The following is a 19,193-nucleotide window of genomic DNA, read 5'->3' on the forward strand; positions in this document are numbered from 1 at the left end:
GACGCACTTCATATTTTATGCAAAATTTGAATTGTAAGCTATTTTAATCAGGTTTTCTAGTATTGTAATTTATTTAAATTATTTTGTATGTAGAATATAAACTATTTCCTACTTTTTTATAAAAATAAAACAACAGATTTGTAGATTTTTTTTTATTAATATTTTCAGTTTTTTTTTAATTTTTGTAATTTTTTTCAATATTTTGTTGAACCTCCTTTTGCTTTAATAAGAGCCTCAATTCTGCGTGGTATACTGTCAATGCATGATTTAACTGTTTCCTGGATTTGTGGGTGGTGATTCCAAACGTGAATTACTCTTTCAATAAGCTTAGTTCTTGTTGTGACCGTATCTTTAGCCAGTTCCCTTTTCATCAGCACCCACACGTTTTCTATTGGGTTCATATCAGGGCTGTTCCTCGGCCAGTCCAAAAGAGGGATGTTGTCTTCCCTCAAATAAGTTTTTATGGACCGGGCTGTGTGGCATGGAGCTCCATCTTGCATAAAAATGTATGGTTCTCCATTCGGGAACCATTCTCTGATCTGCGGCACCAAACGATTCCGCAAGACTTCTTTGTACTGGTCTTGTCGCATTATCCCATTCACCACGTATAGACGTCCCGTACCTTTGCCGCTGATGACTGACCAGACCATCACTTTGGTAGGGTGCTTCACAGTTTGGACGACGCAATCGGGATGAAATTTTACTCCACGGCGTCGACGAACAAACTGAGTTTTATTGACCAAGATATCAAAAGTGCTTTCATCGCTGAAGCACACCTATCAAAAACACAAAAAAGAATTCAAAATTCTTAGGACAATTATGAATTGTATTTATTTTATCGTTTTATATAAATTTAGTATCAAATTACTGATCTCCAGTAGTCCACATCCTTATTTCGGAACTTTTTAGCCCAATTCAGACGCTTTTTCTTCATTGCAGTTGTTAACTTTTCTTAACATATCTTTCAGACCTTAATGTGAAAATTGGCTTTTTTCCGCATCTGTTCTTTCTTTTTGGGCTTAAATCTTCATCACATTTAATTTTTTTCTTAAAAAATGTTTAGGTTGACCAAACATTTCACTTCAGCTCTTTTACTTGGTGGCAGATCTCCTCTCTTACCCATGGTTTAAATTTTACTATTTATTATTTTCGTTTTGCCAAAAATGTTTTTCAAGAACAGTAAAAAAAGCACACAAAAAAAAAACAATGCAATTGAATACCGTTAATAAGCACACAAAGCTTTTAAAGTCACACGAACCGGCAGAATAAAAAAAATCAACTGCAAGAATTCTGTACTTGTTTATGCTCTGTTGCCAATACTTTGACATTATGCATTTATAATGCAACATATTAAAATAAAACATAAAGAAAATAGAACCACAAACAAAAGTCTAATAAGCAAAACTTAGTTTCTGTAACTTTGAACGTTAAAAATATATAAAATTTAAATTTAAAATATAAAATTATAAAAATTCTGCAGTGCGTCTAATAATATGGCCAGGGACTGTACATATGAAAAACGTTACTCTGCGTTGCATAAAAATAATTCTGGAGGCAATATCATTTTTTTTCTTAAATATTCGAAGCGACAAATATTTTTCTTCAGTTTTTTTTTATTTATAAAAAACCCTTAATAGATTTTATTTTTTTCAAATGTTAACTTATTTCGTATCATGTCACAATATCTAATATAAAATAATGATCACTAATATATATAAATTACGTGTCACGTTTTTTGTCCACGATGGACTCCTAAACTTCTTAAACGATTTTAATCAAATTTGTTCACTATATACAGTTTGATCCAACTTGAAAAATAGTATAGCTTACATCTCAATTTATGATCGCAATATTATTTGACATGGGGACATCAGTTGACTGGATTGAGTAAGTATTCAATAGATGATGATTAATTACTTGAATCATTACTGGCATCGGGCTATTTTGGCAGCCAAAAATGTTGATGTTGACGAAATTAATTTTCAAGTGCAACAGTTGTTTAAGGGAATCGTCAAGGATGGATTGCAAACAATATTTTAACAATTTTTTTTTAATTTGGCTCGTCGTTGAATGCCCTACTGCCGGTGCGACTGAGTAAAACGGCAGGTGATATATCAGCTTCAGAACATTGAAACAGCAAAAAAAAATCGTTTAAGTTTATTTTTAGAACGTTGATTAGGTCTAGAAACATGCTTTTTTGAATATTTGAAAATTTTACAATTTGGCAGCGATTTGAACAAAAAAATTTAACCATGTTTCTCAATCTAAAAAAGACTGAAATAAGCTTGTCACTGAATAAGTAACGTTTTACAGATTTAGGATATCTTCTATAGTTTCGTCAAAATAGTGCCAACAGTTTTGAAAAACATTGCTTTTGGAAAAACTCGTTTAAGTATAAATGTAAATAGGCAGGGTAGGGCCGGGTTTGAGGCTCGATATCTCATAAACCAGCATGCTTTCGATCAAATCCTTCGCGATACATGTTTTAAGTTATTAGAAATATGCATTTTTTCAAACCGAAAAGGTAGACGACCCACTTAAATCAATCGTTGTTAATGAGAATGATAGTGTCCATTTTCCAATTGAATTTTTAAATTCACCATATTAGTTATACCTGGAATGCCACCAAATCATCTTCGGTTTAAGATTGGTTTACCTATTACTCTCCTAGATCATTTGAATCCACCTCAATTATGCAACGGCTCACGTTGGCTCATCAAAACGATCACGCGGAAATATTCTTGAAGCAACCATTTTAACCGGAAAGATTAAAGAAAAAGTTTTCCTGTTGCCATGTATTCCAATGATACAATGATTCTACCATACCTTCCAGAAGGTTACAGTTTCCATTTCGATTAGCTTTTGCCATGTCTATAATTGAGTCTCAAGGCCAAACAATGTCCATTTGTGGTTTAGATTTGAAAAATCAATATTTTTGTCATGAGCAGCTATATGTTGCATGTTACCATGGAGAAAAACCGTCGAATCTATTTGTCTTAGCAAAAGGCAGGTTAACCAAAAATATTGTACACCGATTAATGCTAAATTAAATTGAAATCAATAATATTTATAATTCAAAATAAATATATCTACTTAAAACTTTGTAATATACTCATTTGTTACAAACTTGAATTAAAATAATAATAAATGTTATATTTAAATCTTTTGTATCGATTTTTGCTTTACCTCAACTTTACGAACATTTCGATCAATTGTGTTCAAGTTCTTTCCCCTTCAAATCCCAAACCAGTAATTTTTTATATCAACTTTAACGTGTTCATCTTCCTTCTTAAATTATAATTTCATTGTAATAAGGGGTAACGGTAGTAAAAAAACAGTCACATAAAGGTCGTCATATTTATTTACAAATGGCATATATGTAAAAAGCATGGTGGTGCCCATGTCTGATGTTCTCCTAGCATTCCCCTTAAATAGTTCACAACATTGTAATATGACAAAAAACGTTGGTCACAGCAAAGCATGGCTGGTCAGCTAGTATAATATAAAATTGAAGTCGATAGCGTTTTTTGGTTCGTGAGATATTTTAGGTCAACAAAAATGTTCCTCTTTTAAATTGCTAAACCACCCACTCATTTTTTAAGTCCTTTCTGCATCTCTGGATGTGACATTCTGTAATTTGAAGTTGATATCTCTAGTACCCGTGGCGTGATGATTAGTGCTTAGGACTTTTATGCAAGAGGTCTTGCGTTCGATCACTGCCTGTGCCACCTAAAGTTTTTTTCACTGGTCAAAATTTTCGAGAAATTGACAAATCCTCAAATGACCCGGATTCAAATGAAATCGGCTTCGGCTTAAAACTGTAGGTCCCATCCATCCTTGACAACATTACTCGCACGCAGGAATGGTTAAGAGTTGTAATTCACCAGGCCTAGGCCTAGGTTCTCTACGGACTGTTGCGCCACCTTATCTATTTATTTATTTAAATCTACTGGTTCTTAAAATATGAAGATATGGTCAACGAAAAATGGTATTCCGAATGTATTGACGGACACACAGACATCTCTCTAAAAATCTTTGATTTAAGTTCTAGGGACCTTGGAACGTCTTAAAATTTCAACGTTTTCAATTTGACAAATCGAAACGATTGCAATAACTTCTACGAGAAGTTAAAAAAAGAATAATTTGTATGTACCATTTTATTGTCAAGTATTGCATACTTTTCCGTTTTATCTCCCAAAAACTTAAAAAAAAATAGCTGGTGCACTTGGGCCTATACGTATTATTTGTATTAAATAGAAACATTTGAATTTTGCTCAAGTTCTTTTTTTCTGCCAAAGTATACCGTAGATGAACAATCTAACTTCACAAGTATAGATTTCTAAAAGAATCAAAGTAAAAATTTGTTTCCATTATTGTAAAGTCTACTTAAGAATTATAAAAAAATAAAAATGAAATCATTATTAAAACTGATAAATCAGTGTATTCTTTTTACTATTTTAAAAATGAATGCATGTATATTTTGACTGGTATTGCGCCTTAAGAAATGATCCATCTAGATCAAATTTTTTCTAAAAAATCTTACAATTTCTGGGTGATATTTTTCCCGCTCGTCTTCTTACTTTAATTTCAATTTTTATTCTTCCAAAATATATCCTCAAAATCATTGAACTCCAAGAATTCAAAAAGTAAAGTACACATTTGGTGACTTGAACAAATTTAAAACAAAAATACAACAAGTTTCATAAAATTATAATAAGAAAAAAGAAATCTTCTTTTACACGAATCCAATACTTGGTCTTTTAGTTTAAAATAAAAAAAATAAAGAAAAGATGAGCAAGTAGAGATATCAAAAAATATGACATGCAATGGAATTGTCATAAAGGAATCACTGGCACAGAAATGCGGCCTTGTGATGGTTTGACGCTGAATGGAATGAATAAACATGACTACGAGTTTCTATGCAATGTTTGTTTGACTTCTTAAAGGATTATATGGCTTTTTTGGTATATGTAGTCTTTTATAATAATCATTATTTGTCAATGTAATATTTGGCTGAATAGAAAAAGCAATTCGAAACAATGAAGTCAACCACGAGACTTTTGGGAACTAATTCTTTTGTCTAACATTTAAGTAGGCTAAATGGTCTTAATGAGGCAGCACGGCGGTGTGGAAGCTCACTTCATTAATGTCGTCTATGCACGAGCAAATAAAAAACCTTTAAATGTTTTGAAAATATGCCCAGTAGAACGATTATTATGACTGGTAAATCAACTCTTCAAATCCCAAGACAATGATTTCGAAAAAATTGATTTAATTTCATTACAATTTCCAAACTACCGAAATTCCTGATTATAAATATTTCTCTTCTTTTTTTATATATTACAGATCCTCGTCTCACCAGTTCTAGCTGGTCTCGCAGTCGCCATTGGTGTTCCAATTCTCTTATTTTACGTTTACGGTGTCGTTCCAGTATCCTTATGCCGTGCCGGTTGTGGTGTCTCCACCCGTGATGGCTTCAAATTTGATTTCGATGGTGAGGAAGAAGAAATCCAAGAAATTCAAATGCGCAATCAAAGTGATGGGGCAAGTGTTGATGCTGTCTCAAGAATTGGAGCTACAAGCATTGGGGAAGTTAGTTTGAGTGTTGCAAGTGGCAGTCATATTGGGGTATCAAGTCAGACGACGGCTTTTGGTGTATCGCATGCATCGAATCGTGAGTCGACAACAGCGCTAGCTGGTAGCATAACCGGTCATAGGTTAGAAGTTCAAGCCGATGTAAGTTCATCGGAAACTGCTTCAGCTGTAACGTGTGTAAGTGAGAAATCTGGTAATACGCTGAATGATACTGCCTCGACCAAGGCTCTGGCCGGCTCTATACTTAGTTATAAACAGGTAAGTGAATTCTTATATTTATTTATGCAGTCATCAATTAATTGTTCAAACTTGTTTTGCCTTTTAGCAAATGGACTCTTCAAATGTTAGTGAAGATGGCGTTTCGGAACGAGTACGTTTTGATAATACAGTTTGCTATGTTATCGATGGAAAGAGAGACTGTTCAGATGTTTGGTATACAGCGCCATTAGATCAGGTAAAATTTAAACATTACAAAAATGGATTTACTACAAAACAATTATAAAATAGTCGGTTTATTTTAGAAATAATCTTTTAATACTTTTAGAAAAACTAAGATAGAACTTAAATAATAGACTTTCAAACATATATTGGGGGTTTTAATAAGAAGTTATACTTTAAGTAGCACGCTATTTGGGCAGCTGTCATCTTTTGACATTTGACAAGCAAAAAGTGCTGCATTATTAAAAATGCATTCCACTGGAATTGTTATGATTCACTTTAAAAATGTGTAGTTATAATCGGTATTATTTCTCGAGAAGTGATCACAATTGTTCACCTAGATCTTGCGATTGAAAACGGTTAGACTATTTCCGTCAAGTGAGAGATAAGGTCCATGCCAATACTCCAAAATCGATTCAAAACAAAATTCTTTATTGGGAGGAACTATTCCTCTTAATTACTAATACCTAAGAAAAAGATTACTTTATTACCTTTCTGAAGTTCTTCAATCGTTCTTCCACGTATAAAGAATTTTACTTTTTTATTAAGGTTTTCATTTAAAAATGGCCCTTATTTGTTTTCTTTAACATAAAAAACATTATTTACTTTAATGTTAAGTAACAAGCTAAATTACTAGCTTCCAAATATAAGTTAGCTCATCCTCTCAACGAAACACCTGTTTCGGTTTGTTTATGCAATTTGATAGAGCTGAAATATGAAGGTTCACATTCGTTAAGCGCCTTCTTAATTATCTAATCCACACCAATTGAAGCACATACATATATCATCACTCTTAGATTGAGCACGGAGTCAGAAAGTTAGCAACTGGGCCACGAGTTGTGGACTAGGAGTTAACCAAAGTAAAACTGAACTGCTGCTCTTTACCACCAAAACTAAAGTACCGCCCTTCACGCTACCTCGACTCAACGGTCAAATCCTATCATTGTCTTCCAGTGCAAAATATTTGGGAGTTATACTCGAACCTAAACTAAACTGGAAACTAAATATTGAAGTACGGGTTAAGAAGACCTGTGTTGTCTTCTACGCCTGCAGCAAAAATTTCTGCAAAAAGTGGGGACTTCAGTCGAAGATGATTTTATGGACGTACACAGCCGTAGTACGTCCAGTCTTAAAATATGGGTCGATTGTGTGGTGGCCTGCTCTTATCAAAGCGTATAATATCGATAAGCTAAAGAAGGTTCAGAGAACAGCTTGCGTGGGCACCACGGGGGTCATACGTACTTGCCCAACGGACGCCTTAAACGTTATTTTGGATCTGCTACCAATCGACCTTTTTATTAAATACATAGTTTCCAGCAGCGCTATTAGGCTGAAGGAATCAAATAGCTGGTTGTCAAAACCTTATGGTCACAGCAACACTACGAAATTGATTCCCTCAGATATTATCTCGGTAGACACTGACTACTGCACTTCTACTTTGAAGTAAGGGTTTTAAGGTTATTTTCCCATCCAGAAAAGATTGGGAGGATGACATCGTGTCGATAGGTTTCGACACAACCATCTTTACTGACGGCTCAAAGATGGAGTGGGGAGTTGGTTCTGGGATCTTTTCTGAGTCCCTAAATGTAGCTAAATCCTTTAGGCTTCATGAATTTGCTAGCGTTTTTCAGGCTGAACTGCTGGCAATAAGGGAGGCATGTAAGATACTTAAACAAAGCCGAAGCCAAAACCGAAATGTGGCTATCTTTACAGACAGTCAGGCAGCTGTCAAAGCCATTAACTCGGCCATATCCTCATCTAAATTGGTCCAGCAATGTGAATATTAACCTCGGTGTCACCCTGATCTGGGTTCCGGGCCATAGTGGTATCGTGGGAAATGAACGGGCTGACGAGCTAGCCAAGCAAGGATCGGCCCTTCATAGCTCACTAGCGGAAATGGTTAACATTCCTCTTGGTGCTATAAAGGGTAAAATCTTTTCTATCTACCAAACTGAATCAAACCGAAGGTGGTGCAATTTACCCAACTGCATTATATCTAGGAAGATATGGCCCACCTGTAACAAAACCCGTACAAACGATCTTCTATGCAGGCCAAGGCAAGACATATCCAGCATTGTTGCGGTTTGTACCGGACATTGGCCTATAGGAGTTCATGCGGAGAAGTTGGGTATCTCCTATAACACCTTTTGCCGTAGTTGTAGTGACCAAAGAGAAAGTGAAACTATAATCCATTTCCTCTGCAAATGCCCTGCTTTGGCAAACATGCTTTGGAAAAGCATTCTTTCAAGAACTTAATGAGCTACCTGAGACAAAGATAAGAGACATAATCTTTTTTCTCAATGCGGCAAAATGGCTCTAACATAATCGCTATGAAGCTTCTCTATCAATCTATTCCTTTCAATCAAAGGTCAAACGAGTTTACCTACCTAGATCGACAGTTGGGGTCCATCTCTAAGGTCCATTAGTCATCCAGTTGGACAACCTAAGCAGTTAGCCTTAATCGTTTAAGCATACATCATCTTCAAAGTCTGCCACAAAGTTAAATTCAATCCCGTGTTATTTCGCTCATTCGAATCAGGACAGTCTCCGGAGTCTATGGAGTTTAACTATAATATCGCGATATTTGCATTGAGCTAGATAACGTATATTTCAGTATTGCAACACCTTTAACATCATATGTTCTTGGTATCGTTTATCTCGAACCTTTCTTAAATTCTATATAATAAAATATTTCTAAAAAATGTTATTCTTCAATCCTTTTTGTTCTGCGAATAAACACCTAGGGAACTTTCAATAAACAATTAAACCTTCATCAGTCTCAAAGACATCAAGTTTCCATTGTCCTCACTTTTATCTCAATTAAATGCCTCAAATAACTCTTTTTCTTTTTAGACATAGCGAAACAAAAATTGCTTCATAAAAACATGCTTAGGTGTATTAAAAGTTTCTTTTTTATTCGGCCAGTTCTTGTTTTATTTGTATGTCTTCTATTTTATTCGAAGCATACTTACATTCATAAATTTTATATATAAGCAAAGATAAAATGACAGATTTTGCAATGTCTAAAATTAACATGAATTTGAGGTTTATGATAACAACTCACACAAAAATTCGAAGATAAGTTGGAACACAAACAATAATTGTGTTTATGTTTCATTTTATTACATCAAAGCAACTGCTATGTTTTTCTGAGTTATTTTTTCTGTTAAGATTTTCTTCATCCGATTAAGGCTTAATGTGGTTAGCAATACTTATGGCTGATGGTGTGATTGACCTGTTAGAAGTACTCTTTTAAGCATCAGAAGATGACTCTTGTGATTTTGCGGAATTGGAAGTACATATATCCTATATATGGACGCTGAGATAAATTTTCATCCAAAACTTTTCCAAAACCTTTCGAAGCTCAAATTTAACGTTTCCAAATACCGTTGGAAACATTAAAGCTAGGTACAGTATTGTCAGATCAGCTGCCAATTAACTGACAATATCTAAATACCTTTAAATGAAATATTACCTGCTCATGCTAGATTTTTCCAAAGCATTACAATTTCATTGTCAAATGGGGTAAGCTGATTTTGCATCCGCAAAGAAAATTTACAATAACTTACATTGATGAATTAAGAGTTTGGATTCGAAATCAGCACTAAAACATAAGTCCATAATTTTCCAAAACTATTAAAGAATCAAATTCAAGTTCAATAGATTCAAATATAGACTTTAAACTAAAGAGAATTTCCAGAAACTAAGTTATATACTTAAATGCTTTGAATTGTATCTAAAAGAGAAAGAGTTGTGCTTTTCAGAATCTGAGCTTATTGCAAGTGTTTACCTTGGTTTACAAAATCACATACATGACGATCAATTTATCTTTCACATATTGCCAACTATATTCAAGTATGCCCTTTGACCTCAGTTCTGATGGATAGAGATTTATCTTCTCCGACGCGACGGCTCTAAAACTTCGGACACCACATCTTATGCTTACTTACTTACTTACTTAAGGTGGCGCTACAGTCCTGTGTGAACTAGGGCCTCACCCAACAAACTTCTCCATCTAGCTCGGGCCCTTGCTGTATCGATGAAAAGATGGTGGGTGTCGATTTGCTGTTCTTGGGTTTTTTCTAGGATCTGCCGTAATGTGAATATTTGATCAACTGTGGGCTTTCCTGGTCTAAATCCACACTGATAAGGACCTATCAGGTTGTTGACGATGGGCTTTAGACGTTCACATATTACGGCAGAGAAGATTTTATAGCCGATATTAAGTAGACTGATTCCTCTATAGTTGGTGCAGTTTAGAGGGTCTCCTTTTTTCAGGAACGGGCAAACAATACTGAGGTTCCATTCATCGGGCATGTTTTCTTCCGACCATATCATACAGATAAGTTGGTGCATGCTCCTAACCAACTTATCTCCAGCTGCTTTAAAGAGCTCGGCATTCAAGCCATCCGCTCCAGCGGCTTTATTAGACTTCAGCTTAGATATGGCAATCTCTACTTCGTCTAAGTCGGGAGGACGGGATTGTTGGCTTTCGTAGTCTGTGTTGAATGGATCATCCTGACTGACAGCGGAATTCAGTTAGTCGTCGCCGTTATACAGTCTGCAGAAGTGGTCCTTCCATATCCTCAGTATTGAATGCGGTTCCACTATGATGTTTCCACTTTCGTCTTTTAATCCTTCGGTTCTAGGTTTATGAATCTGTGAATTTCATTTCACCTGTTCATAAAACTTTCGAACCTCATTCCTGCTTTTATACCTCTCAACATCTTCGACCGCACGCTTCTCATGCCCTCTCTTTTTCCTTCTGAGAAGTCGGCGTTCCTCTCGCCTCTTCTGCTCGTAGAGCTCACGAGCAGCTCTTGTCCTTTTATGCTTTTATACATGACGATCAATTTATCTTTTACATATTACCAACTATATTCAAGTATGCCCTCTGACCTCAGTTCTGTTGGGTGGAGATTTATCTTCCCCGACGCGACAGTAGTACCCGTGGCATGATGGTTAGTGCGTTGGACTGTCATGCCAGAGCTTTTGGGTTCGATCCCTGCCTATGCCACCAAAAAAGTCTTTTCACGGGTACTGCCTCTTGCGAGGATTTGACAAATTCTCCAAGAGTAACTCTTGTCATGAAAAAGTGCTTCTCGAATTAGCCGTTCGGATTCGGCATATAAACTGTAGGTAGGAATGGTTGAGAGCTGTAAGTCACTAGGCCTTGGTTTTCAACGGACTGTTGGGCCATCCAATTTTTTTTTTTTGACGCGACAGCTCTAAAACTTCTGACACCACATCTTATCCGGTGACCGATAAGCATTGGTATTCTCCCAGATTTGCCAGCTACTAACGCTGTAGCCGATCTTTATGAAAATGCATTATATGCTTCGACAGCATCTCAGTAATCAATGCAACCCACAACGCAAACAACAACACCGAGATTATATCAGTTATAAGATACCAACTCATAAAAAATTGAAAAACAATAAACTAATGTGGACTCTTGGCATGTTGGAATATGCGGAAGCCAAAAAAGCTCCTGTATTCACCTTCAATATCTTCACCAAAAACCGATCACCTCAAAGAAAGAAAAAGATATCTTTCGCAAAAAATTGCCACGACTGGAGCCTATATAACCACAACTACAAGGACATAAACCCCTTAAAATCCCAACATTTCGGCAGGGATTCCTGCCTTCTTCAGGGGAACTTTATTAACACAAAAATACAAATAATCTTATTTAAATTGGGATACAAAAACAATAAAGTTTAGTATACTCACTCAAGCAAAATTTAAAAAACTTCGAGAAATCAAGTTAAGGCTGTCTTGAATAGAGCACTTTTTGAAGAAAGAAGGTATCAATAGACAGCAGTTACGTTTTGTGTGTCTTGTTTTCTATTCATGTTGTTTTTGTATTGAGAATATCTAATGTTTCTAACGTGTATCGTTGCAAAACATGTTCCTATGTCTGTAGAACTTCTACGCCTTCAATGTTTGGAGAGTGCCCGCTTTCAATGGTACGACTGACCAGGGATGTCTTTTCAGAAACGGTTCATTTGATTTGCCATTGCAGTTAATTTTGTAGATCACATCTGTTTGTTTGTCCTAATCAGGTTTCGTTTTGAGTTTAGTAAAACATTTGTCTAGTGTTTTGTTTCATTTTTTGCAGTTGTCGGATAAAGTTGGAAGATGAACTATGCGTTTGTGGTACATCCTTATTGGTTTATCGTTATTTTTGCGTGATGGTAAAAGCATAACTATTATCACTTAAGGTTTTGATGACTTTTTTCTCGAGATTAGACGCAGTATTGATGATGATGTGCCTTGCTTGGTTTGATCGTTTTTTTATGCCAGTCGAAAAGCAAACGATTTTCTTCACGGTAGATTTTTACATCTAAGAACGGTATTGTTTTATTGAGCTCATTCTCAATTTTTGGGTGGAATCCTTTTAAGAACTTTTAGTACTTTATCTGTGTTTCTTATATCCATAATTTCAAATATGTCGTCAACATATTTTTCTATGAACGCAGTTTTTTTTTCAATGTTATTTAAACATCCATCTAAAACGTAGTCCAAAATGAGATCTGCAATTGTTGGAGATAGCGGGTTGCCCATTGGCATCCCAACATAGTGTCTTGGTATTGAAGAAAATTGTTTTCTTTAAAACAAAAGTCTAGAATATCTAGAAATTTATTTTGTGCTATCTTTGTGCTTTTTCTTATGTGGGTTAATAATGAAACTGCATCAAAAGAAAAAAACCGACGAAAAACTATATTTCCACTAACAACAATAGTTAACTTTAATAAATAAATAATTTGGTAAAATCTATTTTCATTATATTAATATTATCACTTTAACAATAGACAGCGTTACTTTTGATTCCTCTTTCTTTCTTATGATTGTGGAAAGCTTGCCAAATATCTCACGTAGCACATACTTGCCCTTTGAATGCTTGTATTTCATAACATGACATTATTATAGCTTCTGATAATAGTCTGTAATTACATAAGTTAAAAGTCACCTTTAAGACCCAATCTAAAACCTTGATCATAGCATTCCATATACACCGAGCAGAAGTATCAACCGTGGCATGATGGTTAGTGAGTTGGAAGACATAGCTTGCGAGAGCTATGTCTTCGACAAACAATTTAATTAAGTTTTATCCGAACGAGGAGTATTTTGCGAGTGCACGCTTGAGCGGCTTCATTCCACTACAGGCATTCCTCTCTTTAGACAGAAGTGGTCTGATACAGGATAGATTGGCAGTTTCGCTAATCTACCACGTCAGACGACGAACAATGGATAGGCGACTCCTGTACAATCGGAACGTCATGGCACAAGGTGGAGCAGAGCTCCTTCGGTTCAGTAGGGCTGTGTCCGAACCGGACCGAACTGATAGGGCGAAGCAGGAGAACCAGTTTTGGTGGCTTCAATCGGCACTTGATAGTGAGTAGTCGCGATAGGGTTTTTAGCCTTGACCAGCTTACATACTTGTTTTATAGTTTAAGGGTTTAGTTTTAAGTGGAATAGGCATGGTGCACGATCTACGACCTATAAGTCTATCATCATTCCTTCTTAAGACCTTGGAAAGATTGATTGATATCCATTTAAGGGAACTTATCGATACAAGACTTCTGTCTTCGTCTCAACATGCCTACTGTAAAGGTAAATCGGTGGAAACAGTGTTACACACTTTAGTACGCCCCGTCGAATATTCCCTCCATCATAAAGAGTTCATTATAGTTGCTTTCCTTGACATCGGAAGTGCCTTTAACAACGTGGACACATCTGCAATCACATCTGCACTGACATCTCTAAATGTAGAGAGTTCGCTTCGGGAGTTAATTCATTTAATGCTTACTAGCTGAATAATTAACTCAAAACTGGGCAACTCTTCTTGCAGACGATTCGTTAGTAGAAGGACACCGCAAGGTGGTGTTCTATCCCCTCTCCTCTGGAACCTAGTGGTGAATGAGATCCTAACTAGTCTGGATGCGGAGGGTTTCAGAGTGATAGCTTATGCAGACGACGTTGCTATAGCAGTTTCAGGAAAGCATCTTGATATCCTAAAAGAACTCATACAAAATGCCTTAGACAGACTAATACTTTGGGCTGATCGGTGTGGACTGGGTGTTCACCCACACAAAACCGATCTGGTCTTATTTTCGAGGAGATACAAAATTCCATTTGTCAACCCTTCCTATATTAAATGAATCCAATTAAAATTCTCAGATGAAGCTAAATACCTGAGTCTTGTCTTAGACAAAAAAATAAATTGGAAACTCAACGTACAGGAAAAAAACAAAAAAGCTACTGTAGCTCGCTTTTCTTGCAAAAAAGCTATTGGGAATAAATGGGGTTCACAACCCAGAATCACGCATTGGCTATACACATTGGTAATCAGACCGATTTTAACGTACGGCGTGGCAGTATGGTGGACTGCTTTAGAGAAAGGTATAAACAGGGATAAGTTAAATAAAGTCCAACGTTCAGCCTGCGGATCGCTTCGCACGACCCCGTCTGCGGCACTGGACACCTTGCTCTACCTTACACCTCTTGACATGTTTAGCAAACAAATAGCTGCAAGCTCTGCTATTCGCCTCAAAGCTTCGTCGCAGTGGACTAACAAGAGCATTGGCTACTCCGTAATTCTAAGGCAAAGCACACAGACTACACCATCCCCCAACTACAATTCGACAGAAACTTCCAGATTTCTATACCTACCAGATCTTTTTGGGAGGATAGGACATTCTTGGAGGATGAGTCAATCCATTTTTACACAGATGGGTCAAAAACAAAAGAAGGGGTTGGTGGAGGTGTGTACTCTGAACGACTGAATTTAAGGTTCTCATTCCGCCTTCAGAATCATTGTAGCGAGATCAAGGCGAAATTGTTGGCCCTAAAAGAAGTCTTGTCCTGGCTTAAGGAAAACGTGATATCAACATCTGATATCCGTATTTTCTCAGATAGCCAGGCCGCTAGCAAATCTCTGGACTCTGTCTCTACAAACTCTATAACAGTTCATGATTGTCGATCATCTCTAATGGATATGGCACAACAGTTTAACATTCACCTTTGCTGGGTGCCGGGCCATAGAGACATTCCAGGTAACTGTAAGGCAGATGAACTCGCCAGGAACGGTACAGTACAGCAAGTACTGGCATACCAATCGCTTCTTGTAAACTGCTACTAATGCAAGCCGCTGCGAGGGGGGTAGGCACCAGGTGGACCAACATCACCACGTGTCAAGCCACAAAAAACATCTGGCCAACACTGGATTTAAAACGTTCAAGGTGCTTGCTCTCTCTAAGCAGATCGCATATAAGCTCGATAATAGGTGTCATAACCGGACACTGTCTAATAGGAAAGCACGCCACGAGACTAGGCGTATTCTCAAATGACTTTTGCAGAAGCTGTATGGACGAGGAAGAGGAAGAAACGGTTCTTCATCTTCTCTGCACATGCCCTACTCTAGCTCGAAAACGCAAGAATTACCTAGGAGAATTCTTTTTTAACGATCTAAACGATCTAAATCATATTGGTTTAATCAGCCTGTCACGTTTCGTTAGGGACTCAAGCTGGTTTCATTGAGCTTAGATTCATGTGGTATCACAATGGGCCATTAAACTGTCCTAAGTGTGTCCGTTTTCATCTTGGACAGCCACTATAACCGAACCTAACCATAGGTAGTTTAAGTAAATTTAAATTTGATTTTAAGGACCTTATTTTAAGTAGTTTTTAAATAAAAATGAAAATGAAATGAATACAAAAAATAAATAAAATTGAATTAGAGTTAAATGGATCTTAGGACTGAAAGGCAGTGTTATAGTTTAACTTATAGTGTCCGTATGGGACCAGTAAATTAGTTGGAAGTTATGGTTAATTAGTCTAGTTTTATGCATTTTTGTCTAGCTTTAAGATAGTTTTAAAAATTAATGAATAATGAATTAAAAAAAAAGTGCGTAGGACTGTCATGCCAGAGGTTTTGGATTCAGTCTCTGCCTGTGCCATCTAAAGTTCTTTTTTCATGGGTACTGCCTCTTGCGAGGAATTGACAAATCCTCCAAAAGTAATTCTTATCATGAAAAGTGCTTTCTCAAATTAGCCGTTCGGATTCGGCTTAAAACTGTAGGTCCCCTCCATCCCTGACAACAGTTTTCGCACACTGTAATGGTTAAGAGTTGTAAGTCACTAGGCCCTAGTTCTTAACGGACTGTTGCGCCACCTAGTTTATTTCTTTATTTTAAGAAGTATCAACCTTGTCATGAAGAGCAGGTTGGTGGTATGATTTTGGTCCACCGCAGTTCAAATCCTCTTTGTTGCTTTCTCAATACAAAATTTTGTATTTCAATCCATCTAAAAAATCATGTTTCCTCATTTGTATATTTTCTTTTTTTTTACAGGATCCTGGAGCAGACAAAGCCAGTGTCGGTAGTAGTCGTTCATTTCGCAGCTCGGAACGTTCATACCGCGAAGAAGTAGATCCAAATAATTCAGCATCAACTGGGAAGCGTCTGGCTTTATTCAATTCACGACATGCCAAACTAAATGCAGCTACACATCGAACTTTATCCCTAGACTCAAATACAGGATCAAATAATATACCCGAAAATGTTAGTCTGGAACAACAAGCTGAAGAAGAAGATAAAGCTGCTTCATCGGTTCCTGATATTTCAACACACAATAAAACACCCACCAAAACAGCAACTACAACAGCAACTTCTGGTTCCCCTCCCAAATCCTCATCCTCCTCTGCATCCTCTTCCTCATCCAACACAAAGAACTCAACACGAACATCGATTCTTAGAAATTTGTTCTTTGCTCAAAAAGATAATCACAACAATGCCAATATAAATAATAATAATAATTGCAACACTAACAACAGAAGCAACAAATCAAATAAGGATCATGTAGATGGCGAAAGTAAAGCATAAAATTAAATAAATAAATATTATAATAAATGTATGAAATCTAATGAAGAAAACAAAAATATTACAATTCACACTCTCTCGAGATACAAACAAATAAAAAACAAAATAAACATGCTTCAGTAGATGTTGTTGATGTAATAAATAGATAGATTTGAATTCAATTTTTATTATAAATTAATAACTATTGTGTCTAATCGTTCAGTAAACATACCTACACTACTATTATACTCAAAAAATGTTCTTCAACACTCTTCTTAAAAACTATGTAAAACTTTTTCACCTTGAAATTCTTTAAAATTTTAAACTTATTTGTTCTTTATGTTATCCAAGTTTTCTTAAAATTCCTTATCCATGGCATTTTTTTCTTTTGTTATTGATTTTTAATTTACTTTTCGCTTTAAGATATTTCTTAAAATTGTTTTGTTTCTTTTTTAAGCAAAACAAACATTCTATGTGCCAAAACTTAATCAAGAAAAACATTCAGTTTAAATTTTTGCATCCTGCAGAAAGCAACGTTTAATTTTTTATTTAATGTTCTTAAGACTGAAATTAAAAAAACAAAAAAAAACTTAAAGGTTACCCATTATGTGTTGAGTCCCCCAAAAACTAAATCGACTCTCAGAACGATGTTAAAACAAATTTCTTTGTACACCGTTTTTATTGTTAAAGTTTGTTTATATTTTTTTTGAGGAGAATAATACAGCTAAAAATATTGTTCTTACATAAAGTTGTGTTTAAAACGCGCAATTTTTGGAAAAAATAAAACGTAAAATAAAAGTTGTATTTAAGATATATGATATATTGTCGCTGTGTTTATGTATCTATTGCATAAGTTGATCAAACAAAAAGAAATGAAAATTCAATTCACATATTATTAAAAAAAATATTAATTATTATTATTATTAATTCTTCAATGGAAAAAAACCTGAATTTCAAATGTGATTTTAGTTGGAATCGAATTACAAATGTAAGAAAAACAAATGCATTATTAAAAAAAGCATTGCTTAGTTAGTTCTTTTGTTTAATAAATAAATAAGTAATAATACGTATTAAAGAGATAACAAAAAAACCACAAACACACAACAGCTTTTTGAAACACTTTATAAAAATTTAAATAAAAATACACATGAATATATGTAGCTATAGTAATAAAAATAATATTGTGTTAAAATCAATCAAAATTTATAGTTTATACTTAAAAAAAAAATTCAAACATGTTTTTATCGACAAATTTTATTCTGTAGTTTCAGTTTTTAACGCACAGGTTTTGAAATGACGCGACGGCTTGAAACTAAAAATGCATCGGTTGTGTCATGCAGGAACAATTTCAATGAACATTTTATCCATGATAGCCCACATTGTTTAAGCTATTGATATTAACAAGCCGCTCATCACAGTACTTCGTAAATGATTTTCCAATTTGTCCTGCCGTGGGTTTTAAATTTATGTCGTTTCAACTGGCCGACTATAATATGACTAGGATTGGAGGAAATTGGCTACAAAGATAAACTACAAGTCATGTTTCCGATGATGAGGAGTTCATTAGAGCTTTATCATTCTTGCCTTATCCTACGTTTGACATAACTTTTCCTAGAAAAATAACACTCGATTTACTTCCACTAAGTCAGATAAAAACCGGAATTGTTTTCTGCAGACCGAAATACCAAGCTTTCGATAAATGTGCGGTCGATGTGTATTTACGATACCGACCTCTAAGAATTTTATTTATCGATTTTAATAAGATTAAAACAGAAGTTCGAAATTATAGTCCTAAAACTGATCTGGAATACGTTGAATCAGTTTTATCAAAACTTAAAAAGTAAGTTCCCATAAATTACTTACTTGTTGCCAACGTACAGGTCAAGCATGTATTTTGGTACACTGAAGTTTATTCGATAAAATCGAAGCTAAGGAGTTCTAATTTTATTTACTTGTATCGAAAACAATCCTTGAATCAAAATTATGTAACTCTCCATTCACAAACAAATTTTATTTTTGTCTGCTATTCCATTCATAGTTATCATTGAAATAAGTGAAACTGTTTTCTTTTTGTATGTGTTTGTGTTGTTGTTTTTGTTTAACTAATTATTTAAACATTAACATTGTTTAATGTTGCTTTAAAAAAAATCTTCCTTTGCCAATTAAATTTAAAACAAAATCAAATTTATTATATATAGTAAACAATTGAGATACTATTGTTACCTATAATTATTTCTATATAAATGTATCAATAAACATTATAATAAACACATAAATATATATGATAGTTTATTAATA

The 19,193-nt window shown here is 35.2% G+C and overlaps 1 protein-coding gene across 2 annotated transcripts in view; it reads left to right on the forward strand.

Moving 5' to 3' along the window:
- LOC129941976 (E3 ubiquitin-protein ligase RNF19B-like) overlaps positions 1-18,017 on the forward strand; it is a 147,373-nt gene extending 129,356 nt beyond the window's left edge. For both annotated transcript variants that reach the window (XM_056050797.1, XM_056050867.1), the window contains exons 8-10: positions 5,347-5,853; positions 5,921-6,049; positions 16,389-18,017. In XM_056050797.1, coding sequence (XP_055906772.1) covers positions 5,347-5,853; positions 5,921-6,049; positions 16,389-16,919 — 1,167 coding nt within the window. In that variant the 3' untranslated portion in view covers positions 16,920-18,017. The remainder of the gene's footprint in view (positions 1-5,346; positions 5,854-5,920; positions 6,050-16,388) is intronic.
- Positions 18,018-19,193: the final 1,176 nt, after the last annotated feature.

The sequence above is a fragment of the Eupeodes corollae genome, chromosome 1 (genome assembly GCF_945859685.1).
Source record: "Eupeodes corollae chromosome 1, idEupCoro1.1, whole genome shotgun sequence".
Lineage (NCBI taxonomy): Eukaryota > Metazoa > Arthropoda > Insecta > Diptera > Syrphidae > Eupeodes > Eupeodes corollae.